The sequence below is a fragment of the Anas acuta genome, chromosome 11, assembly GCF_963932015.1.
Source record: "Anas acuta chromosome 11, bAnaAcu1.1, whole genome shotgun sequence".
NCBI classification, from domain to species: Eukaryota; Metazoa; Chordata; class Aves; order Anseriformes; family Anatidae; genus Anas; species Anas acuta.
In genome coordinates, this window is record NC_088989.1 from 8,276,840 (window position 1) to 8,300,780 (window position 23,941).

Consider the following 23,941-nt stretch of genomic DNA (forward strand, 5'->3'; position numbering starts at 1 on the left):
CTCTTCAGTGTGACACTGTACCCTCAACCCCACATAAGAATCTCTTGCCAATGTATTTACCTCTCTCTGCAATGTTTGAAGCTCTCATCCCAGATTTAAAATCTCTCCCTGCTTCATCAGCTAAGAGCAGTCTCTAGACGAACGAACTCAGCACGTAGCATTAATGCCTTAAAAATATGCATCATTGCTTGCCCCACTTTTTCTGGGGATTTCAAAGGAATTTAGCAACATCATAGCGCTAAATTGTAATTTTTTCCTAGTCCACCTCCAGCTTTGTAGTGCTGGAGCTCCAGCAGTACAGTTTCAGCTCCAGCTTTGTACTAAAACTCAAGAGTTTAAAACCCCATCTAATATGCAAGCATTATTAGAGTAATATATTCATAATTGCATAGACATCTTACTAAAGATGACTGCTGCCTTGCCCATAACTACTTATCTATCTCAGTCCAGCAGGAAGCAGGCTTTCAGTGAAGGACCAGCTGAAGCAGTGTACATGCACATGCCACGGATTGTCTTGGGGAAGCCCCAGGCAGCCCCTGACAAGAAGATGCCTGTGACTGCTGTGTTCTGGTCTCCCTGCCAAAAGAGGGCATCCTGCAGCTGGGAAAAGTTAAGGCAACACACAGCACAATTTCTTCTGCACTGTGATAGCAAGGTGAGGTTATGTTATAGCAATTAGATGCGTATGCTTCTGAAGAAATAAGCAAGAGTGGCCAGCTGCCTCACAGATAAGATCCATACAGAAATCATCGTTATGGACTGGAAAGTGAACTTCAAGGTCCAGAGTGCAGTGCAATGGCTTTAAACCAAATATATATTTATACGGTAATTAGATGTGTCAATACGAGGCACAAGAAAAATACACTATATCGGAACAAGATCTGCAGTTTCCCAAATTACAAGGACATATCTTGAAGTCAAATTACACAAACACAATTACATAAATTACACTTCAACCTTCAAAGGAAGGGGTCTTCGTTGTATTCCAAAAACGTCATGGTGTTTTATTAATAAATCCTGGCAAGACAAAGTTTCAATTCATGCATTTATTTCACTGGCTAGTTTAAAACCTCCTTATTCAATGATCTTTTTCTGTCATAATCTCCTTATCTAATTTAAACAGAGTGCATTCTCTTGCTAGGAGTGTAATTTTCATTTAAGTTGCTATATCTTGTGCACAAAGAAATATGTCAGTTCAGCTCACCAGTAATGCACGCTTTTATGCTATACAGGAGAAAAAAGTAGACTGCTTATACATCCTGATATGATGGTTGCTTTTTTACCTTTTCTTACAGAATAGGCCAGATGGCAGCAAGCCTCACATAGTATTTGTGCAAAAGCTTCCTGTAAATTCTCTCAGGTATGCTAACTCCTCCTTTCTTTCCCATCCTGTAAAGACTCCTTGAGATTAAGGCAACCAAAAAGGACTAGCATGTCTGAACGCTGTTCCCCGGCATTGTCATCTTCTTATCCTCCTCATTCTTTTAGAAGCAAGCACATATAAAGTGTCTCTCCCTTCCAATTATGTCATTTGTCTTCTGCTAACTCTTATGCACATTAAAAAAAGAGGCAAAGAAAAAATCCTTCTATCCAGCATTGTAATTGGAGGAGCTTTAAATAGATAATTTAACCTTGGGAGGATGTTCATTTTCACAAAGCTTCTCTCTCCAGTCTACAAAACTGACAAACCCTTTCACCTGAGCCTGCCTTTCTCTAATTGTGACAGCACTGAGATAATTCATTTCAAATAGTTGATCAACCCAGGGGGAGTATGAATGCCCAAATATTTAACAATTATGCCTTTCTAAATGAAAACTCAAGCTTGCAAAGATGGTTGTTGCATGATCAACAGTATACCAACGCCATCAGAGATGATGTTTTACACACCAAAAAGAATTGCTTTTTCAGAAACTATTTGGTAATTAGTGGATGTATCATTTTTTTTAATCTGTCTCTGCTACTGCACACTAGTTTATCAGCTCCTAGCCTCTAAGAGAAAAGAGCTATCTAATTAAAGCAAAATGGAAAGACTAATGCTCTTTGTCCTCTTTGAAGGCTACAAAAATTCTTTCAGCTCAATATCAACACTGACTTCATGATTATGAAGTTCAAGAGCAAGACAGATTTATCCTGAAGCTAGCCTTCCAGAAGCTCAAAGGGTAAGGAGAGCTGTAATGTCCTCTAGGTCAGAAACACATGAAAATGAAGATAACCCTGAGGAAAGGCTTCTTTCTGAAGTGCAGGATGGGCTTGTAGACAGGTGCATCCAAAAAGAATTCAAGCCATTAGTGGAAAGCAATGTCTCCGGGGAATATATACAGACTCTTCCCCGTTGTCAAGGTTCTCAGAATGAGCACTGCCACAGACCGGCAATATGTGCCCACACAGATGCCACGGAGGCCTCAGGAGCATCCCGGACCCCCTCAAACAGATCAATCTTCTTCAGTGCAATGTACACTTCGCCTTGTCTTCATTCCCAAAGAAAGCAGAATCAGTGCTATTGGTACCTGCACATACAGCTTGCAGGCCAAGAAAGCTGTCCGGCAGCCAAATCTCACTGACAGTGTGCCAGCACACCAGTATCTAGGAGTTTCCTATAGCAAGATGCAAATCCCTATCCTAGTCTTCCTCTCTCCCAAGCTGCAGAGAGCTCCACAGTACCCTGGCCACCCTCTCACCCTTTGTCTCCACACAGATTACTTAAAGCAGGAGGAAGTCTCACCATTTCACACCCAAATTCACCTAAGCCCAACTAACCGCAGCACAGGATTTTACCAACCCCTTTGCCACAACAGTGAGAGGAGCCTCCTGGCTTCAGCAAGCTGCTTCAGTCTTGACCACCTGTGCCAGGGCATGCAACTCCTCACCCCTGTGTAGCAACTCACCAAGGCACCATCAATACTTCTGCTCGCACCAGGCTGAGTCAGTCTGGGAGGGAGAAAGTTTAGCCTCCTCCTCAGGGCTTCTAATCCAGACATGCATCTTCAGTTACCAAAGCTCCCACATTAACCAAAACCAAACCCGCAAGCCACACTCCCACTTTTGGAAGAATGCAGTGAGGAATCCCACAACATGCTGCTGACCAGAGCAGTACCTCTGAACGCAAGGAAACAACAGGCTGCCTTCCTTAGAGTCCCCTTTCACTGCAGCGTTTTAAGTATCACACAATACAGAAACATAAGGAGCCAGGACAGACCATGTATGAGTACACTGTGATCAACGTGGTCCAAACCGTTCAAGTCTAATTAGATTTAAATGCTTCTCAATCAAGAATAACTTGGGTCTAAGGAAAACAAAGGAGTTCAGTTTGCCAGTCACAGGTGCAATGTGTTTACCCCGGCCTTCATTGTGAGGCAGACAGGGTATCAGGTTCAGCCTTTCTGTAGCTGTCAGATCCAACTCCAATAACAAAAGCTAGAGCAATTCAACCTGGTTCAACATCCTGGAAGTGATGAAAATGCAGGCTGTCAGCTGAGAAGTGCTGGTTACACACAAGCCAACTTCGGAGGGTATTTTTAGTGTGTTTGTCCAGCTCCGTCATTTCAGAAATAGCTGTGGCCCGGTCCATCGCTGCCCTTCTCAGGGATACTGGAACATCAGGAGACATCAGGGTCTGTAGGAGCAACATACCCCATAGCTCTTAGAGTCCTACATTTCTTCAGAGTAAGGTTCAAACCAGGACATCAGAAAGCAGCAAGTCCAAAATCCTATACCACAGTCCCCCAGAAAATCAGTTTTGTTGTCTTTTTTTTCCCTTCTACTTGAAGATTATCATCAGATTCCCTCAATTATTTTTATTTCATTCCTTTGGCACATCACCTCTGATCTGTTTTGTCATACCATGCCATTACCTTCTAATCACCACTTGCAGATTCCTCACGTGTTGCATGGTGAAAATTCTGGGCTTCACAAACAGTCCTAGCACAGAAAACAGTTGAAATGGGGAAGAAGTGGCAAAGGAAATTATAGCTGAAGTTTATGTTAAAATGCATGCTAAAATTAAATTGATTTTTAGAACACCAGTATGTATTTTATAGACTCTGTTGCCACAGTTTCTATTGCTTTTTCAGTCTTATTCTTAAAACACTAAAGAAAATATATAGTTGGCAAAACGGAGCATAGACAGGAAGAGGGAGCAATCTGACTGCAAACCCAACCGCACAAATAGCTTGCTTCTTCACTAGTTTTACTCATTGAAAAAAATGTGTCTATAGGCATTAGTGTTTGAAAACAAGCAATCTCCACACACTTCCCCTCAATGACACACACTGCCCAAACTGATGAAACAACATGTAAACAATCAAACGTGAATGCCACTGTAGCTTTTCAGGGAAGAAACTGCAATGAAGTATCATTGCCCTTTATCAACATATCCTGTACTCTATAGCTTTTTCTTGTCAACATTGCAATAAATCACTCACTAATCAGATTTCATCTGATGTTGCACCATCACAGTCAAGGTAGAAGTCCCCAATGAATTTAACAGGGAAGGTTCTTTCCAGACCAAAACCAACAGTCCGCCATAGGCTAGATGATATAGTAGCATGTAAATGCTTTTCTCCTTACTAGTTAAACTCTGGTGCAAAATTAACAGGCACCGGCAGCTTTAATACACCTACACACAACGCTGGCTTCAAAGTTTACAATAAAAGCATTAGCTAAATACATTTCAGCCAAAGGAATCACAAGGCTACTTGACGTCAGTATCACTACCAAAGAATTTTACTACCCTATAAAGTAGCCTTGTGTGTTGTTTGGACAGAACTGTTCTTCCCCCAAAAAAAACCTCTCATCTTGCATTTTTGTCTGTAAGCATGGATTCAGACATTCATTATGAATCCCCTACGCAAAGTCAGTTCTACTCTATTACTAGAACATCTGCTGAACATTCCTTCTGATACACCCACTAAATGCTTTGCAAGTGGAAGAAACCTATTCAGGTTTAGAATTCTGAAGCTTAATCATTATTATACCAGGTATTTAAAAGCAGTAGTATTCATACATAAATATTAGAATTAGATATTAGGAGGAAATTCTTCACTCAGAGGGTGGGGAGGCACTTGGCACAGGCTGCCCAGAGAAGCTGTGGATGCCTTGTCCCTGGAAGTGGTCAAGGCCAGGCTGGATGGGGCTTTGGGCAAACACACGTAGCGGGAGGTGTCCCTGCCCATGGCTGGGGAGTGGGACTTGGGAATCTTTAAGGTCCCTTCCAACCCAAGCCATTCTATGATTCTGCACAGCAGTACACAGCAACTTGAATACAAAACAGCACCTCAGAAATGCTCCACAGACCAGAGCAATCAGGAGATTGATCCTGGAGTAACAAGAGATGCAAAATACCTGAAATCCCAATGATCAGAGGAATGCTCATGCATCCAGGCACTGGTGATCCCAGCCTGAAGCACAAGCAAGCCCTAGATATCAAACACTGCATAACCATAAGGGGTCCAGTTACTCCCAAAAGGGATGGGGCAGAGAAAGGAGCCTGCAGATAGGAGAATGCATGCAGATGTGAGGCAAACACTTACAGCAGGACAAGACAGTTCTCAGGAAGGTTGCACCTCAGTTCTTGCTAGATTTTGCTTTTGCAGCAAGGAAGATGGCTGTGCAAGCCCCATGGCAAAGACTACCAGAATAACCACAAAGGCCATGACCATCAGAACAATTTATCCGTGGAAGATAGTCAAGATGAACGAGCAAAGGGGCAGCAAAGCAGCTTTCTAAAGGTATTGACAGTTCTAAATAACAGCCACTTCTTCAGCCTAAGCTTTCTGAAGAGAGACTGCAAATATTAAAAACACTCAAAAAGTGTACTGTCCGTGTAGCCCAGCTGAAAGACCTTTCAAGGTTTTCTTTTGATATACAAAGAACTACAGCATTAATGCCTTCACAACCAGCTTGTCATCCTGGAAGGTAGGACAACAGAGTCATGTAATACAGTGCAAACAGGTAAGCAGGCCTCTTGTATAGCACATGTGAAAGGACAGCAAGGGCTTAAGCAGGAAAAGAAATTGAGCTCTCTCCACTTTACTTACAAGCACGAGAGCTAGCAGTAGGGTCCAATTTTTGTTGATGCTGCTTACATCAATCACAGCAGAAGTCACTGACAGGAACCAAGGGAAGCACCAAACAGTTCATCAGCTTTCCCTAGCAGACAGGACAGTGCTACTGGCTTTGATCCTTCTTTTTGCTCAGTATTGCATGGCCCAGGCTGTCAATGAGAACAGAAGCTATGTTCACAAAAACAATGCATTTTATTTTCAACTCATCAGGACAGACTACTCTGAGTAAGGCCTATGAGCTTTGACATTATTTCCAAGGAATGTAATCAAATGCAGCAAACTCCAGGATAGCCACTATTTCACAAATAAAAGCAAAAGGGCAAATCAAAATGTAATCCCTATCTTTCATATTCAGCATATATAAAAGCATCCAGCTTTGCAAAGAAAGTGAGCGTTCCTTTATTACCAAGGGTGCTCATAGCCTCATCAGTTCAGCAGAAAGCACAACTGTCAGATAAATTAAAAACCAAAGATCAGAACAGAATTATTTAGCAAGTGAACTTGTTACTAATAGAGTGCAAATGAGACAAGCTAGAGTTGTCATCCATTGACAGCATGCATCTTATAAGCCTCACCTGTGTCTGCCTCTGCAGGCACAGCCTACACCCAACAAGCCAGATGATGGCTCCCAAGTACAGAAGCAAATAGGGAAATGCAATCTCAAACTACAGAAATGAAGAGTAATTGATCAAGATAGCTATCAAAACTGTAAAGCATGAAGGTGTAATCAGGACTACTGGGAAACCAGAAGGCTCCTCAGACCCAGTGAAAAAAAAAAGTTAATTTACTTCCTAAGTTGGTTTTCACCTTGAAAGCTAATTGTTGAAAGAGAAAAGGTCACACTACTTAATAGCATGAAATAGAGAAAGCAGTACATGCAGATAGTGCTTGACATGAGGTATTAATTACCTTTTTGACAGAGAATCTGTTTGTGCTGTTGTGCATTATTCCTTGTAATAAACTTTTGCTTGGGATTCACTTATTGTAGGCATCACTAGCGTGGGGCAGCTCACTTTTACCTTGCTTTCCTGGATCAGTGTATACCAGGTCTGCTCACACTTCAAACACAGCTGGCTTCTTGGCACACAAGCACAAATTCCTATGTGGTTTTAAGTGATTAGTTAAAGAGAACTCATTTGCTGTTTTGATATCATATTTAAACAGTTCATGCACTAACCTGAAGTTGCCTTCAAGGATGAAGGAAGCTTGCTCTTCATCAGTATCATCTAGTTATTAATTATGTTTTGTTCCTATAAAGCATTGCTTTAGCAGCAACTTCAAGGAATAGACATTTGCTTTGATTACCAGGGTAACCAGATCTGCCTCTATGCCTTTTGTTTGCCCTCTTCCTTGATTCATTAACGTATCTCAATCAAAGCATGGGGAAAGAAAGGAAAAGGTGAGAGAAAACTGAACACAACAGATTAAAATAACTGGTAGCTCATAATACTTAGGAGCTTCAAAGAAGGACAGTTAAGCAAGAAATTAGATTTAGACCACCTGAGAGGTTCTGGTATTCAGAATTAAGAATTCCAAGAATTCTTCAACTTCTCTGAAATTATGAGAAGCAGTGAGCAGTATTACAGCAGCCAGACATCCATCTTAAGGAAAAAAACAACAAAAAAAAAAAAAACACACATTAATTTCTGGAGGGATTAAAGTTTCACTTTGTACAATTTAAAATACAATAAAAAAGAGGAATAAAAATGCTCCAGAGACATGGGCCCTACTATGCTGGATGTCAAGCTTCACTTCCCACACAAGAGGTGGAGCAAACACCTTACCAAAAGCTTCCACGAAAAAGCCAGGTTCCTCTTCACAGCAGCTGGTCTACCCTTTTTGGAAATGCTGTTTCTGAAGACAAACTAATTCCAGCTAGGTATCACCACCAGTGACAGCAAGCCTTGCCAGTGAAAATTGAACCTTCATAAAGTGACACAGAGGACAACCATTACTCAGTAACATGTCCATTTCTGTCCATTTCAGGCAGCCTGTACTGCAAATTAAAGAGAATGATTTTGTGCACCCTGTGATCAACTCACCAGAGCAGCAACACATCCTATTTTGGACACTCCTTCACAGCATTACCTGCAGATATTTACTCTATGTTCTGGTTCACCGTTGCCTTATCTGGGAAGCACCAACATTGCTTCAGCCTGAATTCCATGTTGAATTTGACCCAGGTTAATTGTTATTGCTGGCAATCTGCTGGCTGTGTGTAAAAGAGCCAGCTGACAACATGACAGCAGCTTCTTACATGAATTAGTGAAATGCAGACATATCCAAGCCAAGGGCTGAAGGCACAAAGACCTAGACTGGCTTTTTCACTGCATGTCCTCCCTGCCCAAACAGGCCACGGGAAGCCTGGGCTGCCCTGCCAGTGCAGGGCTCCTGCACCAACAGCCACCCATTCACAGCTCCCCAAGCATATGCTTCCTCTCCAACTGTTTTTAAACTACTTCTAACTGCCAAGGATTCTTTACCGCATTTACTTCCCAATGATGATTTAAAATAAATGTTTATTTTTAAATCATATTTGACATTTTATTAGGTACACTGGAAAACAAACCCATTCCTACATATGCAAAAATGAGGAATTAATGAGGTCTGGCAATTATCTTGATGGAATGAACCAAGTGACTTAGTTGAACATACAGACTTTTGCTAGAAAAAAAAAAAAAGCCTGCTCTAGTAGTTAAAAAACAAATGAAATTGCTTCTTATTGATTTTAATTTAGGTTGAAACACTAGCTGTCTCTCTGACAAAGCCAGAAATGGAAACAACTATAAATGAGTACAAGATGCGATAAGATAGACAGATTCTTAAGTAATCTAGTTTAGAGATGACCTCCAGTTTAGACAGTAGTTAAAATATGATATCATATGTATGGATCAATAAATAAGTTTGCGTTTGTCTCAGCACCAAATGCTGGAGAGCAGTGTGTCTTTTTTTTTTTAAACTCTAAAATGTTGTCCAATTAAGCTGTACTTTTTTTCTCCTCTTACAGAACATCTAGATTCTAATTTACAAATAAAATCAAGAAAAGCAATTAAATGTTAAGTACTATCAGCATGTTCCCCAAGTGAAGCACATGTGCAACAGAATAGAAGTAGTCCAATCTTGATACAGAAGGCCAGGTTACAAATTGAAATACATTTGTATTACCATTACTTGCAGGCTTCACGCTTTAGCAAGTAACAACACCGGGCAGCACCACGCTCCCCCCTCCATGCACAGCAGAGTCTCTGGCCACAAGCCTTTCCCAGGCTGCAGTAGTTGCAGGTACACGGTGCTCCTGCAGTCCTCCAGGGCAAGCAGGGACACTGAGCAGCAGCAACCAGGTGCTTCATGTACACTGGAAGGATGCTGGAAGGGCCTTCTGCTGATGACCACCCAGTCCATCACTTTTAGTGTTAGTTAAAACCTTCCTGGCAGGCTGCCTAGCAGCTCCTCCCAGCTCTTCAGGCAGCACCCACTGCCAGGACCCACCTGGCTCATCCTGCACTCTGTCCTCCTGAAGCAGACGAGACATATCAGCTACAATCAAGCACAATTAAGTTTATGATCCTTTCAGCATGCCAGAACTTGATCCAATATTAGCTTACAGCAATGGATCAGATCTTCTGCGTGCTTTTTGCTGAAGGCTCTCACATTTGGAATATCAGACTTCCTCTCTACTTCAGTCATAAGGAAGCATCTCTCCACCTTCACAGACAGAGCCGCATAAGCAGGGGGAGAATGGATCATTTGTCCTCATTTGGTGCATGGTACAAGCTCACTCAAAACAGTCACAGGTGCAAGCTAAAAATGCCTCCAAGGGAGGACATCCTAATGGAACCAGTCACAGCAGCAGAGCAGATCTAAACTCCTACAGTTTGCTCCATATCTACTCCCTCCTACCTGAATCCAGCAGGAGAAAGTGAGGACACTACAAGAAATACAGTTTTACCAAAAATAGCAGCATGAGTAACAGTAAGGGGGTGAGAGAATGGGGTAACAAAGAAAAAAAAAAAAACATTTAACACTCCTAAAAAAAGAATCTATTGCCTTCTTTGGTTTACACCCAAATTGCAATCTAGTCTCTGAGTTTCAGGTGAGGCTCAACTGCTAGCCGAGTCAGGGACAAGCATGAGGGCTCAGTACCAAACAGAAGGCCATAACCTTGTTCTGGAGATGTGTGAGGATTTCACAGCTCGCAACACAGTAATACAGAAATCAAACCTAAGTTAACCATTTCAAGTAATTTCCCAATTGCATGCACTGTGCACCTGGACCATCATGGGATGCACTGGACACACTAACTGCTGCTCCCTTACAAACTGCTTGGTGCTGCAATTGATGGCCAGGGGTGGCAAAGAAAAAACAGCAAGAGACGCATCGAAGACATTACAACTGCAGAAGCCTGCCTTTATATTGGTAAAGTCGCCATCCCAGATTTAGTCAAGTCACTAAAAAAATCTACTCAAAGAATTTCTTAAATTTAAAAACACTAATAATTAATGATAAAGGCCACGTCCACTGGAGAGCAGATTATTGTGTTCAGCACTGACTCCAATAACAATCTCAAAGTCTCGCTAGGCAAACAACACGAGCTTTTTTTCTGTGGCAGAAAAATAGGTCACTGAAAATCCTCAGACAAACAGAAAGGGCAATAGCATTGTCCATATACAATATGAACAAAACCAGCATTTAGTTCTAGTGTGCACCTTTCTAAAAATAAGTTGCATAAAAATTGGAGAAAAGGCAAAAGAGATTGCTACAAAAATTATTCAAGGACTGGATAAAATCTGATAGCAAGAGGCTTGTGCAGCTCAGGTCACTGAGTTAATCAGAAGGACACCGCGATATGGATTGATTGCAAATTGCAAGTACTGTCATGGGAAGAAAATATCAGAGGGCTCTTTAAACTAAGAGAGAAAAGTGAAACAGAAACAGGACAGCTGTTAATACAGCTGTACATTTGCAGTATGAGCTTTGCAGCCAATAACTACAGAATTATTGCAGAAAAATAATCACAGAATATTTGCAATAACTTTTTTGGATAATTTATTTATTTTGGTAGCTGCCTTACTCAGAGAAGAGTCGGGCCTTGCTTCAAAATAGGCAAACAAATAATTGCTTGTTTAAAAAACAACTCAACTGTTGACAGAAAACTTAACACCTTCCTTTGCAACAGCCACAGCTTTGGTCAAAAAACTAAGCACAGCCCACGAGTACGATTCCAGGAACTGATACACATGACAAGCATCCCCCCAGAGAGCCAGCATTTAAACAGGACTAGACATCCCTGCTCCACAGCAAGGAGAATCACACAGTAAAAGAAAAACTCTCCATGAACCACAGAGAGGGTACCAAAACCATGCACCTCTGACAAAATGGAAATACTGAAAAGAAGATGCACAGTCATTTTTCAGAAGGATCACATGATGGGAGTTATGGTACAAATCCTCACCTGGTGGAGACTGCCACAGTAACAGTAGCATCAATGGTGCTATGACAATTTGCAAAAGCTGAGGACCTGTCATTATGCTAAGATAAAACACTGTAAGCTTGCACATTTTGCGCCCCAGGTTTACAAAGATAACAACGAATTAATTCACAGTAAACAAAAGAGAAGCACTTTACAATGAATAAACAAATTTGTAAGAAACAATTTAAAAAGTCACAGCTTCTGAAACTGCTGTCACCGAGCCCGTATTTTTAACACTTACTTAAATAGCTAAAACCGCACAAAGGTGTTGCTTTGGAACACAAACAGTTATGCAGAAGCCATATAATCTGATGCAAAACCCTTGGGCAAAGAAGAAAAGAAAAATAAACAACTAATTTTAGAACCTGAATACTCCATTAGCTATTCTCACCAATTAAAAGATGATGCAACTGCTGTCAACAGGCAAATTTTAGTTGTATTTTAAACACGGATTTAAATACAAAATACACAAGCTCTGGCAGTGTAAGAATAATAAGTAAACTAGTTACGAGAAGCACAGAGGCCAACAAGAAGAAACACTCCACCATTTCTGTTAATTCCACCTGCTATATGGATGCAACTTTTAAGGGACAGTTATGCCACACAAGCCCTCATCCCTACTTTGACTGGATCCATAATCTCCAGGAGCCAAAGCACGTTAGGAATCTAAATCCCAATGAAAGTCAACAATAAATTTAATCCCTCAACTCACTTGAGACAGCAATGTGGATGTGTACTTAATTATTTGAAAGCTACTGTGCATCTTTGTTGTCTCAACTTGGTTTCCCATAGGAGCCAGGGGGGATATGAAAGGTATCCAATCCACAGAGCATGGAGATGCACGAGGTTGGCTGGAGGGTACAGTTGCATGCTGAGGTCCATAAAGCTGAAGCTTATATAGACATCCAGCCATTAAAATAAATAAATCAATTGCTAAACCTGGTCTAAAATGAGACGTGTATCCCTAACTCCACTACACCTTAAAACAAAAAAGATTTAATAGAAGCATTTCCAAGGACACCAAACTGTGCCACAAAGTAGGGTAGTGGTCCTCAATGCGGGGGTTTCTTCCCAGGCATCCATGTTTAAGAAATGGAATGAGGCCCAGAGAAAGTAGTTTGCTCACCATCTAGGATCAGCAAGTGTCAGGGTAGAAGCAGCATTTCCACTTCCTTCAGTAGAAAAATGGCTCATCGGGTGTGTAGGGCACAATTGCTTTTGCCTTCATACCTTGCTTACTTCCTGCTCACCACTTCGTACAGTGAAGGCCTCTGCCACTCTGCAGCAACAGACACTGCTTTTCAACCCGTCTCACATAAACAAAGCACTGAGCTCCAGGTCTAAGACTTCATATTGCTAAAAAACAATAATCCAAATTGCAGGTGCTTTTGTAGAAGTAAAGAAAGGGCAAGGCATTGCTTAGACTAAAGCAGGCATTATAGCATTTCCAATGTCTCCTACAAGCCTCCCACAAGGACAAAGGATGGAAAAAGTGAAATGTGGGAAAACTGAACAACTGTCCACTTCGCCTGCAAAGAGTTATCAGATAGCTTTCTTTTACTGTCAGCAGAATAAACCGACTCCCAGCAGAAGAACTTTAACAGCACTCTGTCAGGGAGACAGGCACATTTTATTTCCAAAAAGAGAGAACAGCTGCCACAAGACCAAATAACATCTCACATTTTGCTCCTAAATACCAATGCAGCTCTTCAGGGCTCAAGGTCTCATTCATTACGTATTTGCAAGCAAAGGCAAGGATTTTTCAAATCAGCTTTCCTACACTAAGCATCCAAGTCTCAAAACACCTAGATTTTCTTTAGAAAGGCCTCCATGCTATGAATGCAAAGTCCCTCAAAGCAGACACTGGCACAGGATAAACACATTCAGGCATCACTGCAGCATTTATGCATAGAAAAACTGCAACACCCACGTCAATTGAGATTTTACGTGTCAGTTCTGCTGGCAGGTGCACGATGCGGTCAAGTTTTAAGTTCTAGAAAATGGTTCATCATTATTCAAATGACTTGATAATTAAGAACGCTAGTACTTCACCTCCCAAGCAAACTTCAAGATGCATAATAAAACCACATTAAAAAAACAAGGCCATGTACTAACTGATTTTACCTTAACCATAGTTCTCTCAAAGATAATTTGAATTGCCAAAAGGTGAGCCCATTCAGTGCAATAAAAACATATCTTACAGTGATTGCATGAACATCTTTATTTCATCTTTTACTGCCCTGTGTCCTCCCTCCACCAGGTATAGATTTTATTCACTACCACTGCTTCCCTGCTTCCCTCAGCTTCCCAGTAATACTACAAAGAACCAAATAAAAGGAAAAACAAAACAGTAATACCCACAGAGTATATTTCTTCCCTGTTTTGCTTGCATTCTGCACACTCCTTCATCTGTTCATTTTCTGGGTTGGAAGAGCCTCTGCTCAGGCTACAAGTACGTGACAGCTCAAGGCACAAACCAGCACTGCATTCTGGCCGCTGTGCCTAGAGGACTGTTCATTGAAAGGCAAGCATTTCAAGGCATGACCAGTGTAGCCCTGTTGCATCTCTGAGTACCTCTGTCCTCACTGCAGCAGTAACATTGCTTTGCAGTGCTCTATCGTGTGGTATCAGCGTTAGAAGCAGCCAGTCCAACTTACCACAGGTCACATTATGCAGATGTCTCGCCTGCAACACGGATAACCCAATCAGCAGCATTACCGCAAGATACCAAGTAATGGCAAAGTTAATTATATCCAAGGACGGCTTTTCTGGTTTGGTTTTTCCCCTCTAAATGTTTTTTTGACAGAGAAATGTAAATACTGGCTGTTTTCATCAGAAGTTATTCTCCAGTTGGGCATCTCCAGTTGGTCCCACCCCAGGTTCCCCGGCTCAGTATGGCAGTGCACGTTCCTTTACATCTTCCTTCTCTGCTTTGCTTCCAAACCCTGCATGTCTCTGCAAAGCTGATTGAGGCCGATTCTTCCTGGGAGTTACTCTGGCAATCGATGAAGTGACACTCCCACCAGCCTGGTACAAGAAGTTGCAGGTCTACAATTTTCACTTGGAAGAAACATTGACAGGAGTTTAAACACCTCATGAAGAAGGGAAAAAAATGTCAAGATATTTAGATACCTAAGGAAGCAAGCAGTCCCCAGAAGGGATATATAAAAAAGCATAAATTAACCCCTTTGGAGCACATCTGCATCCTGAGATGGCTCAATGTCTTTCAAGCACTCTTTTCTCTACTGGTGAGATTCCGCTTCCTAAAGTACTTCAAAACTGTTGGCTAGAACCAAACTAAGCAGCATAGCATGCAAGCATAAATAGTTACAGCTTGGTCAACACACAGGAGCAACTGTGATCTTTAAAAATGGAAGGACAGGAACTCAGGCAAACAGAAACGAGCCTAATTTTTTCATAATTTCTCAGATTAAAGTTACATTTTAGCTAAAGCAGTGTTATTACTACACCCTTAGGCTTTAGAGCACATCATTCCACACGTTCATTTGGCTGCTAAAAAGCAGCAATCAAATGATTAGCATTTTTTCTGAGGATAGTTGAGATTAATAGTTTGAAGCCATTTCTGTAATTCAACCATGAAACTCAAACACTGAAACTAGAGCCAACTTTTTAACAACACTGTTTCAGAAAACTCCAAGTTAGTCCTTGAGCATTGATCAAAAGCTGGATAGGGTCTCCATTGTTATCTGTATTTCCTATAATTGGATATAAACCCCAACTATTAAACTTGAGCATCTTGATAACAGAACAGCTTTAAGCACACATACATAACTACAGACAAACCATTTCCCCTGCCAAAAAAAAAAAAAAAAAAAAAGGAAAGAAACTGTGAGGGAAGCCATCATGCTACTGAAATCAGTAGTTTTTTTTCAGTGATTTCTATGGTATCAAGATCTCTCCATGCTTCCAGTTGGACGTTTACAGGGCTAATACAGAGCTTGACACCGTTCTCTCTCCTTTAAGCTGCACTGCAATGGATGTTTCCCAGTGCTCAGCTGTGACAGGGATCAGGCAGGGGAGCAGAGGTGGAAAGGGGAACCCAACGGCAGTGCTCAGCAGAATGCATTTGTTCAGCAGAGGCTCCCAGTGCGGATGCAGGAGGGCAGGTGAGCGATATGACACCTGTGCTAGACTCACATTAAGTTCCTCACTGCTCTGAGCGAAACATCCATTTTTTGGATAGGATCAAAACCCTTTCATCCCCATTTCCTAATGAAAAAGGAGAGGAATTGTAGGAGGAGAGAACAGCAAGAGAACACAGGTATCAGTTCCCCTTGCTCTCCCAAGCAGATCAGCACCCCCATGCTGAGCACAGGCTTTGCAGACATCACAAACCTCAGTCTCTTCAATGCCCTAATGTGACTGATGGAATTTCCAGCTACCCTCAGATCGTTTTCTTTTTTTGTTGTTGTTGTCATTTTGTGTATCCCTACCCTGCATGACACCTCCTCCTCCTCCCTCCCTAACTTAGGGAACCTCTTCCTCTGGCGCAGACAGCTCCTGGGGCTGCTTGAAGGCTTTTGAAAGCTGTGTCCTGGCTCTGCTAACCACGAATCAGCTCCTGTAAAGCTGCTAACAGATAGCAAATCTCTCCCCGAGTTTCCCCCCCAAGAAGCATACTAGCAAGCTCAGCTCATACAGCCTGGGAAAGCTCATTCAACATTCTTTATCTGCAAGGACACCATTAGCGACTTCCCGGAATGTAAATTGTATTTTAAAAAGGCACTGAAAATAAGAGATAATTAAAATGTAAGAAGTGTCATCTTCATAAAAGCCACAGGACTAAATAAAGTCTTGGAGGGCCCTCTCCTGTACATTCCGTATTTCTCTACGTGCACAACACACCTTCCTCTGTAAAACCTCAAATAAACAGAGCTAGCCTTTTTGGTACCTTTAAAAAATATCCAGAGTGGCATTTGATTAGTATATAGGGAAAAGCTCCTTGGACATTTTTTCCCTCCAAGCAGAAAACAGTTACATGCAAAATTAACTCTCAGCTCAAAACTGAGAAGACTCAAAATACAAAACCTATTTACAGGCAGATGCCAGATCGGCAACAATTTATTAAGAGATAGATAATCTAAATTTAAGAAAATTACTTTTATTTATGCATCTAGCTTAAGAAAATGTGAACAATTACCTCTCCTTACATGACAGGATAGGGACAGCAACAGCTGCAAAGTGCACAAAGGTGTGCTTTTTCCTTTAAAAAAAAAAAAAAAAAAAAAAACACCTCTCTGAACAGAGCACTGAGAAACTATGTAGCAAAGATAGCACAGCAACATTAATGTTTGTGTCTTGCTGATTTTTGGTACTGTGCATTCAGATAAATGAACAAACAGACCCACTGGAAACATCCTCTTTCACCTTGTCTTAGTTTGATTTACTAAGCAATGCAATTACCAATGACAAGCCCACGGAGAAATACACTGAACTTAACACTTCAGAAAGAGCAAAACCTTACCCACGTATTTTTTTTTTTAATGCAAGAATGACTCCTTCATCTTATTGCAACCAAAGGAACACAAATACCTACTTAAACAGTGAAAATCTGTTACAGTCCTCCTAACAAAAGAAAACTGCAAAGACTTATTTTCAGCATGGTTCGTTTATTGTTGGTGAACAAAGGAAAAACAGCCTTTATGTTTCTTTACAAAGTAAGGTGACTTGCTGGAGAGAAAATAAATAGTGACCTCTTTCATTGAAAGAAAAGTGGATACGAAGTGGAGGGAGGAACGATGCTTGTTATTTAACACACAGACACCTTAGTTCTCTAATCCTCTCTCCAGAAAATAGTATTAAAGGAACTGAAATACTTGCGGTAGATACTAAATGGTTAATAACCGGCCGGGATTCCCCGCCAACACAAATTCCAATGATCTGCCATTGGATGTTGTCAGCACCAATGTCCTGTTATAGTCCACTGAGATCCTCCCTGCAGCTTTCCTGCCTCGGGCATCTCTGATGTACCAGATCAGAGTCTGAGCGTCCCTGTTTATCACGACGTCTCACTTACCGCCCCCCTGCACGCACGCACACCAGACATTACCGCTTTTCAGAAGAAGGCATAAAAGAGTAAGGAAGTCACTGAGGTCTAACATGGTAGCTCGGTACGGAGACTAAATGCATAAAAGCCCTCCTGGAAAACAGTTTGCTTCCCGAGCAAACCTTTAGGCATGTTTCAGGGCTGTTCGTGGCTAAGTATTACCCAGCTGTTTTACAGCTCCTACTTCCAGCATTAAAGAGTTTACCTACACGCGGAAACGTCCACAGACCTACTGCTTTCTGCTCGCATTCATCTTTATATTCAAACCATAATGCAAATATTATCTGGTTCAAACACCACTGATCTAAATCAGCACGCCTTACAATACTGTCATATTAAACCTACATCATAGCTTGTTTTCCTGAAGCGTTCCTACAGCCTGCCTTCTAGATGTAATTACTGTACAATATATATCAGAACCAGAGAGAAAGGCTTCACTCTGAGGGCTGAAATTGAGAAGAAATCAATACAAAGAAGATAAATGTTTCTTCAAGAGCTGCAGAGGTATTAACCCTCTCTCCAGCTTATTTTCTTTTTGCTTCAAATCATTTTACCATCCCAGAAGCTGCTGGAAAGACTGGGATATGACGAGTCTACCTGCTCATCTCCGTGCTTGGGGTTAGGAAAAAAAAATTAAGTGCATTTAAAAAAAAAAAAAAAGTGGAAGTTCCTATAAAGCTTCCAGAATTTACTTCTTTTGCACATCTGCACACCTGGACACAGCCCTCAAGCAGGGCAACACACCGGGACACCCAGCAGGAGATGCAGGGCAGAGACCCCACGGGGCAGGGGGCTCGAACTAGCCAGGACCCCCAAAACTCCCCCCTGCAGGGTGGGCGCCCGAAGCGGGTACCAGTTAAACCAACAAAACCACCACTTTTGGGGCAGGGGGTGTTCAAGCGGGGGGGGCTGTTAAGTCATTTTCAAGGAGCCCTCGACTTGGGGGGGGGTCCCCAGCAGCCGGGCGTGCTTCGTGCCCGCTTGCAGCGGAGGGGCGCGGAGCCGGGGGGACCCGGGGGGTCCGCACAGCGCCACAGCGCCCCTGGTGGGCGGCCGGAGCCCCGCGGGCTCCCCCGGGCCGGGGGCGCTGCTGGGGCCGCGGGTCCCGGTGCGGGGCGAGCGGCCGCGGCGTTTTGGGGTGGGGGTGCGGGGATGGGGGGGGGGGCTGAGACGAGTTATGGGGTGGGAAAGAGGAAAAGCAAGGTGGGCTCAGGGTGTCGCCCCGCTTCATTTGGGTGCCGGGGGGGCTGCACCCAGCCGGCCCCCGGGTGCGGAGCGGCCCCGGCAAGGTCACGAGTGGGCTGGGGGGGGTGCTGAGCACGGCGCACAAGTAAGTTTGATTTTTGGGGGGGCTGCAAGGAAGGGACCAAGGCGCGGAGCCGCGCTCCTATGGGGGCGCCGGTCCCGCGGCACAACGGGAGCCCCCCAAGGCAGCGGGCAGGGGGCCGGGGACCCCCCTGCGGCCGCCCCACGCCGGGGGGGGCTGCGAGGCACCGGGGGGGACACACGGCGGAGCCGCACTCGCAGCAGCCTGCAGGGAAGCGGCGTGGGGGCCACGCGTGGGAAGGGGGCACTCGGGGCCCCCCTGAGCCCCCACGGGGGGCACGGACACGCGTGGCGGCGGCCCCGGGATCCCTCCCGTATTTCTCCTCCCGCCGGTTCCCCCTCGCGGCACACTCACCGGGGAAGCACACCACATCATGCAGCACGGAGCTGGTGATTTTCAAGAAAAAGATCCACCAACACGGTTGCAGTAGCCTCCGCATGTCCAAAGCCGCACATCGAAAGGGGGGAGAGGGGGCTAAAACAATTCACGCGCGGAGAGAACGGAGAGGGAAAAGGGGAGGGGAAGGGGGGGGGAGGAGAGGGGAAAAAAACAAAAAAAAAAAAAAAAAAAGGAAAAATTAAAAATTAAAAAAAAAAAAACTTGTTGAAAACAAGTTTCTCCCCGCGCCCCCGGAGAAAACGGGGGGGGGGACCGCTCGGCTGGGGCGCGGAGCGGAGCGGGGCGGTGCGGGGCGGCTCAGACGGGCGGCGGGGCGCGGGGCATGCCGCGGAGCGGGCGCTCAGAGCCGCCTCCGCGCACGGGCGGGCGGGCGGCGGTCAGCCGGGGCCCCGGCGCGCTCCATCCCGCCCCACAGGAAGTGCCGGCCGAGCCCGGATCCTGGCCCGCACTTTAAAGCGGGGCGAGGGAGAGGGAGCGCGGCGCGGCGGCGAGGAGAGAGGAGGAGAGGAGCGGGGAGAGGAGGAGAGACGGGAGAGAGGAGAGGCGAGGCGGCGGCGCGCCGGGCGCCCCGGCGGCGCGCCCCCGCCGCCCTTAAAGCGGCCGCGGTGGTGGGGCGGGGGCGCGCTTGTGCCGCGGGGACCCGCGTGTGTGCGCGCACACGGCCCGGGCTGGGACTGCCGGGCGGCGGCGGCTGCCTTGGGTCTGTGTGTGTGTGAATGTGTGTGTGTGAGAGAGAGAGAGAGAATATATGAATTTGTATGTGTGAATGCATTTATTTGTGTGTATATGTATGTACATGTGTATATATGTATATATATGTACATGTGTCTGTATATATGTGTGTGTGAATATGTGTGCTTGTATGTGTGTGTGTCTGTATGTGTATGTATATGTATGTATATGTGTGTGTCTGTATGTGTGTACATATTATAGTATCACTAAGGTTAGAAAAGACCTTCAAGATCATCTGGTCCAACCATCACCCTGTGTACATGTCTGCATGTAAACATGTGTGAGTGTGTGTATGTATATGTATGAATGGATATGTGCGTGTATGTGTGTGCCTATATGTGTATGTATGTTTATATGTGTGTGTGTGTGTGTGTGTATGTGTCTGTGAGTGAGGAGGGCAGGGGGCACTTGGAACGGAGCCGAGGGACTCTGTCCTTCGTAATTTCACATTTTGCACTCCTATGCAGATGAAGGCTGCCTGGAAGTTACTTGTGTCATTACACTGCCCTCACTGAAGGAGGCTGGGGCTTGGTGTTGGGTGTCCCGGCCAGCATCCCCCACCCCTCCCATGACACCCCCCTAGCACCATTAGCCCAAGTATTGCCAAGGGTATCTGGCTCCCCCAAAATCAGACACTTTCCCTGCATCCCCCTCAGTACTGCATATCATGCTGCGTATTGCCAGAGGCCCCCCAGAAATCATACAGGTTTTTTTCATCTAATGCTGTGCTGTGTATTGCCAGGAATCATCACCAAAATCACACAGCTTTTTTTTTCCTCCCTCAGTACTATGCCTCATTCTGGGTATTGCCAGAGGCCAGACACAAAATCATACAGCTTTTTTTTTTCCCCCAGTACTGTGGTGGGTATTGCCAGAGCCCCCTTCTCCCCGCACAACTGCTTTTCTTTTTCTCTCAGCAACATGCATCATTCTGACAACTGTCAGAGGTTCCCCCCAAATCACTGTTTTTCCTCCCAGTACCACGCATCATACTAGGTATTTTCAGAGGCCCCCTCAAAAGGAGGCAGTTGTCTGATTTTTTTGCAGTCAGGTGAAGCCTGTCCCAAGGCACTCTGCATCCAAAGCTTGATCCGCAGCCCACCCCCAGCAGCAGTTTCTGAGTGATTGATAACTTTGCACAGGAAACAGAAACAGAAAATGGTGTGAATTCAGGATGAAGGGATGGCTTACTTGTACTTGGCATTTCCTGGCGGTGCTGTGGTCTGCTGAAGCTTAAATTTCATTCAGAAGTAGTTTTTGTCTGTTTCTTTGGTAATTATTTCCATTACGGAGATTCTGTTTCAGAATGGAAAGGGTTTGGCAGGGGTTTATCAGTGCGTGCTGTGCTCAGCTCTGGCTCTGTCATTTTCTGTGACCGTCTCCTCTCTGCTTACCTGAAAGCCTTCCACATCCGTGGTGTTTCCAAAGGAGAATGGATGGGGGCAAGAGGAGGAACCGAGTAAGGGACTTCAGAAGGGAATGCAGATTTATTTATTCAGTGGAAAGGCAAAGATTTTCCCTCCCCCTGCCCCAACATAAGGGATCACTGGAGCAGAGCCCTCCACGGCTCAAGCACTTACCACTGCTTTGCCCTGCGCTTTCTGGAGGGGGTGGTGGCTTTGTGTCCGTCCAGGTTTGCCCCATGCAGAACAGGAAGCCAAATCAGTGGATTACACTGCAGCCCAAGGGCCCCCAATTAGCAGGCGCCGCATTTTGATAGGCTTTCTTTTGCCTTCTCTCCACATCCCAGGTTGTGCCTGCCAAAAAGCACAGTTGGAAGTTAAGAATGCAGTCCTTGCTAAGAAAAACTGTGTTTATCCCAATAAGGATTTTAACAGTGTAAGGATTTAAGGACTCGATTAGATGTTTTCTGCCCATGAAGGCACCACACTTTGGGGTGTGCAAAGAAGGAAGGTGCTTGCTTAAGGGTCTATTGAAAACAAAGCAAAAGATTTATAGGCCCTGAAGAAAGTTCCTATCCAACTCATTGTTCATTAAATCATTTCCCAAAACAGGTGGAGTTTGAAGGTTGGCTTCAACTCTAATAAAAGCAAAGATAAAATTTAAAGAGCTAAATTCCCACAATCTTTGTTCCTCTGAGAAACAAAATGAAACAAACAAGGAAAACGAAAAACAAACAAACAGTCTCACCAGTAACATTAGTTTACTCCTTGGGCTGCTCTAGAAAAACCTGCAAAATATTCCCCATTCAGCAATCTATTCCTGACTTTACTGGTAGAATACAAGTTAAGTAGGCAGCTCCCCTCCAGTACTCAGACTTAGCTCTTCAAATGATGTCTGCCTGGCATGTAAGAGGCAATCTTACAGTGAGTTTCAACAGGTGTCATTAAATGTGAAAAGTTATTAAACATTATTGCAATCTCACAAAAGAAGAACAAAAGTAATGGATTTTTTTTTTTTCAAAGAGCAATTTGCATCACTATTTTTCTCCTTGATTTAACATTCTTTGTGAAAGCTATTAATTATACAATTTTATATTTCAAATATAATTTTACATTAGTTTACAGTTTCCTGTCCTGAAAAGTTACAAATCTGAAACTTCCCCCATATCTTAGAATTGGAGGAATTATATGTTTTCCATTCTTGGAGCAAATATACAAATAAGATATAGAATACATAAGCAGGAGGCTGTCTCCTGAGGAGAATAGATGACTTCAGACCCCTCTAAGCTGCTAAGAAAGATTTTAGAACAGCAGTGTTCCCATCAAAAACCAGAAGTGTTCAGGATGGATATTCACAGTAGTCCCTTCAGGTCCGAACTTTTAAAAATAAATCTGTAAAACCCAGATGTCGGCACGAACAGCTTGGTTCAGCACGCTGTGGTACAACTTGTACAACGACCCACTTTTCCTGGAGTGGCAAATCAATCACTGCATCGTCACACATCGGTTTAGGAGCTGCAGTGACGGAAGTTGCTTTATTTCACATTGGCAATTGGGGTGGGCAGAGAAATGGAAAGATGTATGATGGAGATCCAGAGAACAAAATTAAACACGGTCAAATGAGAATCCATTTCCTGCAGTATCTCTTTGCCCATGGCACAGCGTCTATCAACAATACACAGGTACAAATTGGCCTGGAGATGTAGCTTTAACTATCCAAACAGAGAAAACTGCATTAGCAGCACGCTGCTCTGCCGGCCCAGTGCCACGTGACTGGGGAGAGTGTACATTAGATAGGACAGCTGATTCTTTCCCAGTGCCTAAAGTACTGTGATGTGATTAAAATAACTGCTACTGTATGAAGAGATTGTAAAGGGACATTATAATACAGTGCAGTTAAACCAGACTGATGGGTCTTCTGCAAATCCTGCAATATTTACCGTTAAACATGGTGGGTGCTGTCAAGGTGAAAGGAATGGGATCGGCATGTCTGCCTGGTTTGCATGGAACAGTGAATAACATAAACTAACTTTTATCTTTTTTTTTTTTTTACCTCCTGTTTGAACAGGTAATATTTTTATGCTGCCTTCATCAACATATGGGCATCACTCCTGGGAAAGGAATGAAAGTCTGTTAATTTATTTGATCAGACAAGAGAAATAATAGAAAACTGAAACGAAGACTCGCATTTGTCATGTGTTTGAATTAGCAGAAAGCTGGAGAAAGCAGAAAAATACTGCAAGAAGTTCAAAGATGAGAGGGTTTATTGAATTAGAAAAATATTAATAGCATTAATCTTTCCCAAACCAGGCTTCTTAACATGTATAATGACTATATAAAAGATTGGGAAAGTAAAAATGAAAGAAAAAAATCAGATACAGAAAGTTAAACCATATTTAGAAAAAAAGGGATAAGTTATCACAGATCCATCCAGCCTGACTGGAATGGTTAACCTGTGAGAAACAGACCAGGTAAGGATCT

The 23,941-nt window shown here is 43.6% G+C and overlaps 1 protein-coding gene across 2 annotated transcripts in view; it reads right to left on the reverse strand.

Moving 5' to 3' along the window:
• PTPRG (protein tyrosine phosphatase receptor type G) overlaps positions 1 to 21,716 on the reverse strand; it is a 398,462-nt gene extending 376,746 nt beyond the window's left edge. The window contains exon 1 of one of the 2 annotated variants that reach the window (XM_068694010.1): positions 21,638 to 21,716. In XM_068694010.1, coding sequence (XP_068550111.1) covers positions 21,638 to 21,701 — 64 coding nt within the window. In that variant the 5' untranslated portion in view covers positions 21,702 to 21,716. Of the gene's footprint in view, positions 1 to 19,280; positions 19,890 to 21,637 lie in introns of those variants that run through there. The other variant, XM_068694009.1, reaches the window with a different exon arrangement.
• Between the last annotated feature and the right edge of the window lie 2,225 nt (positions 21,717 to 23,941).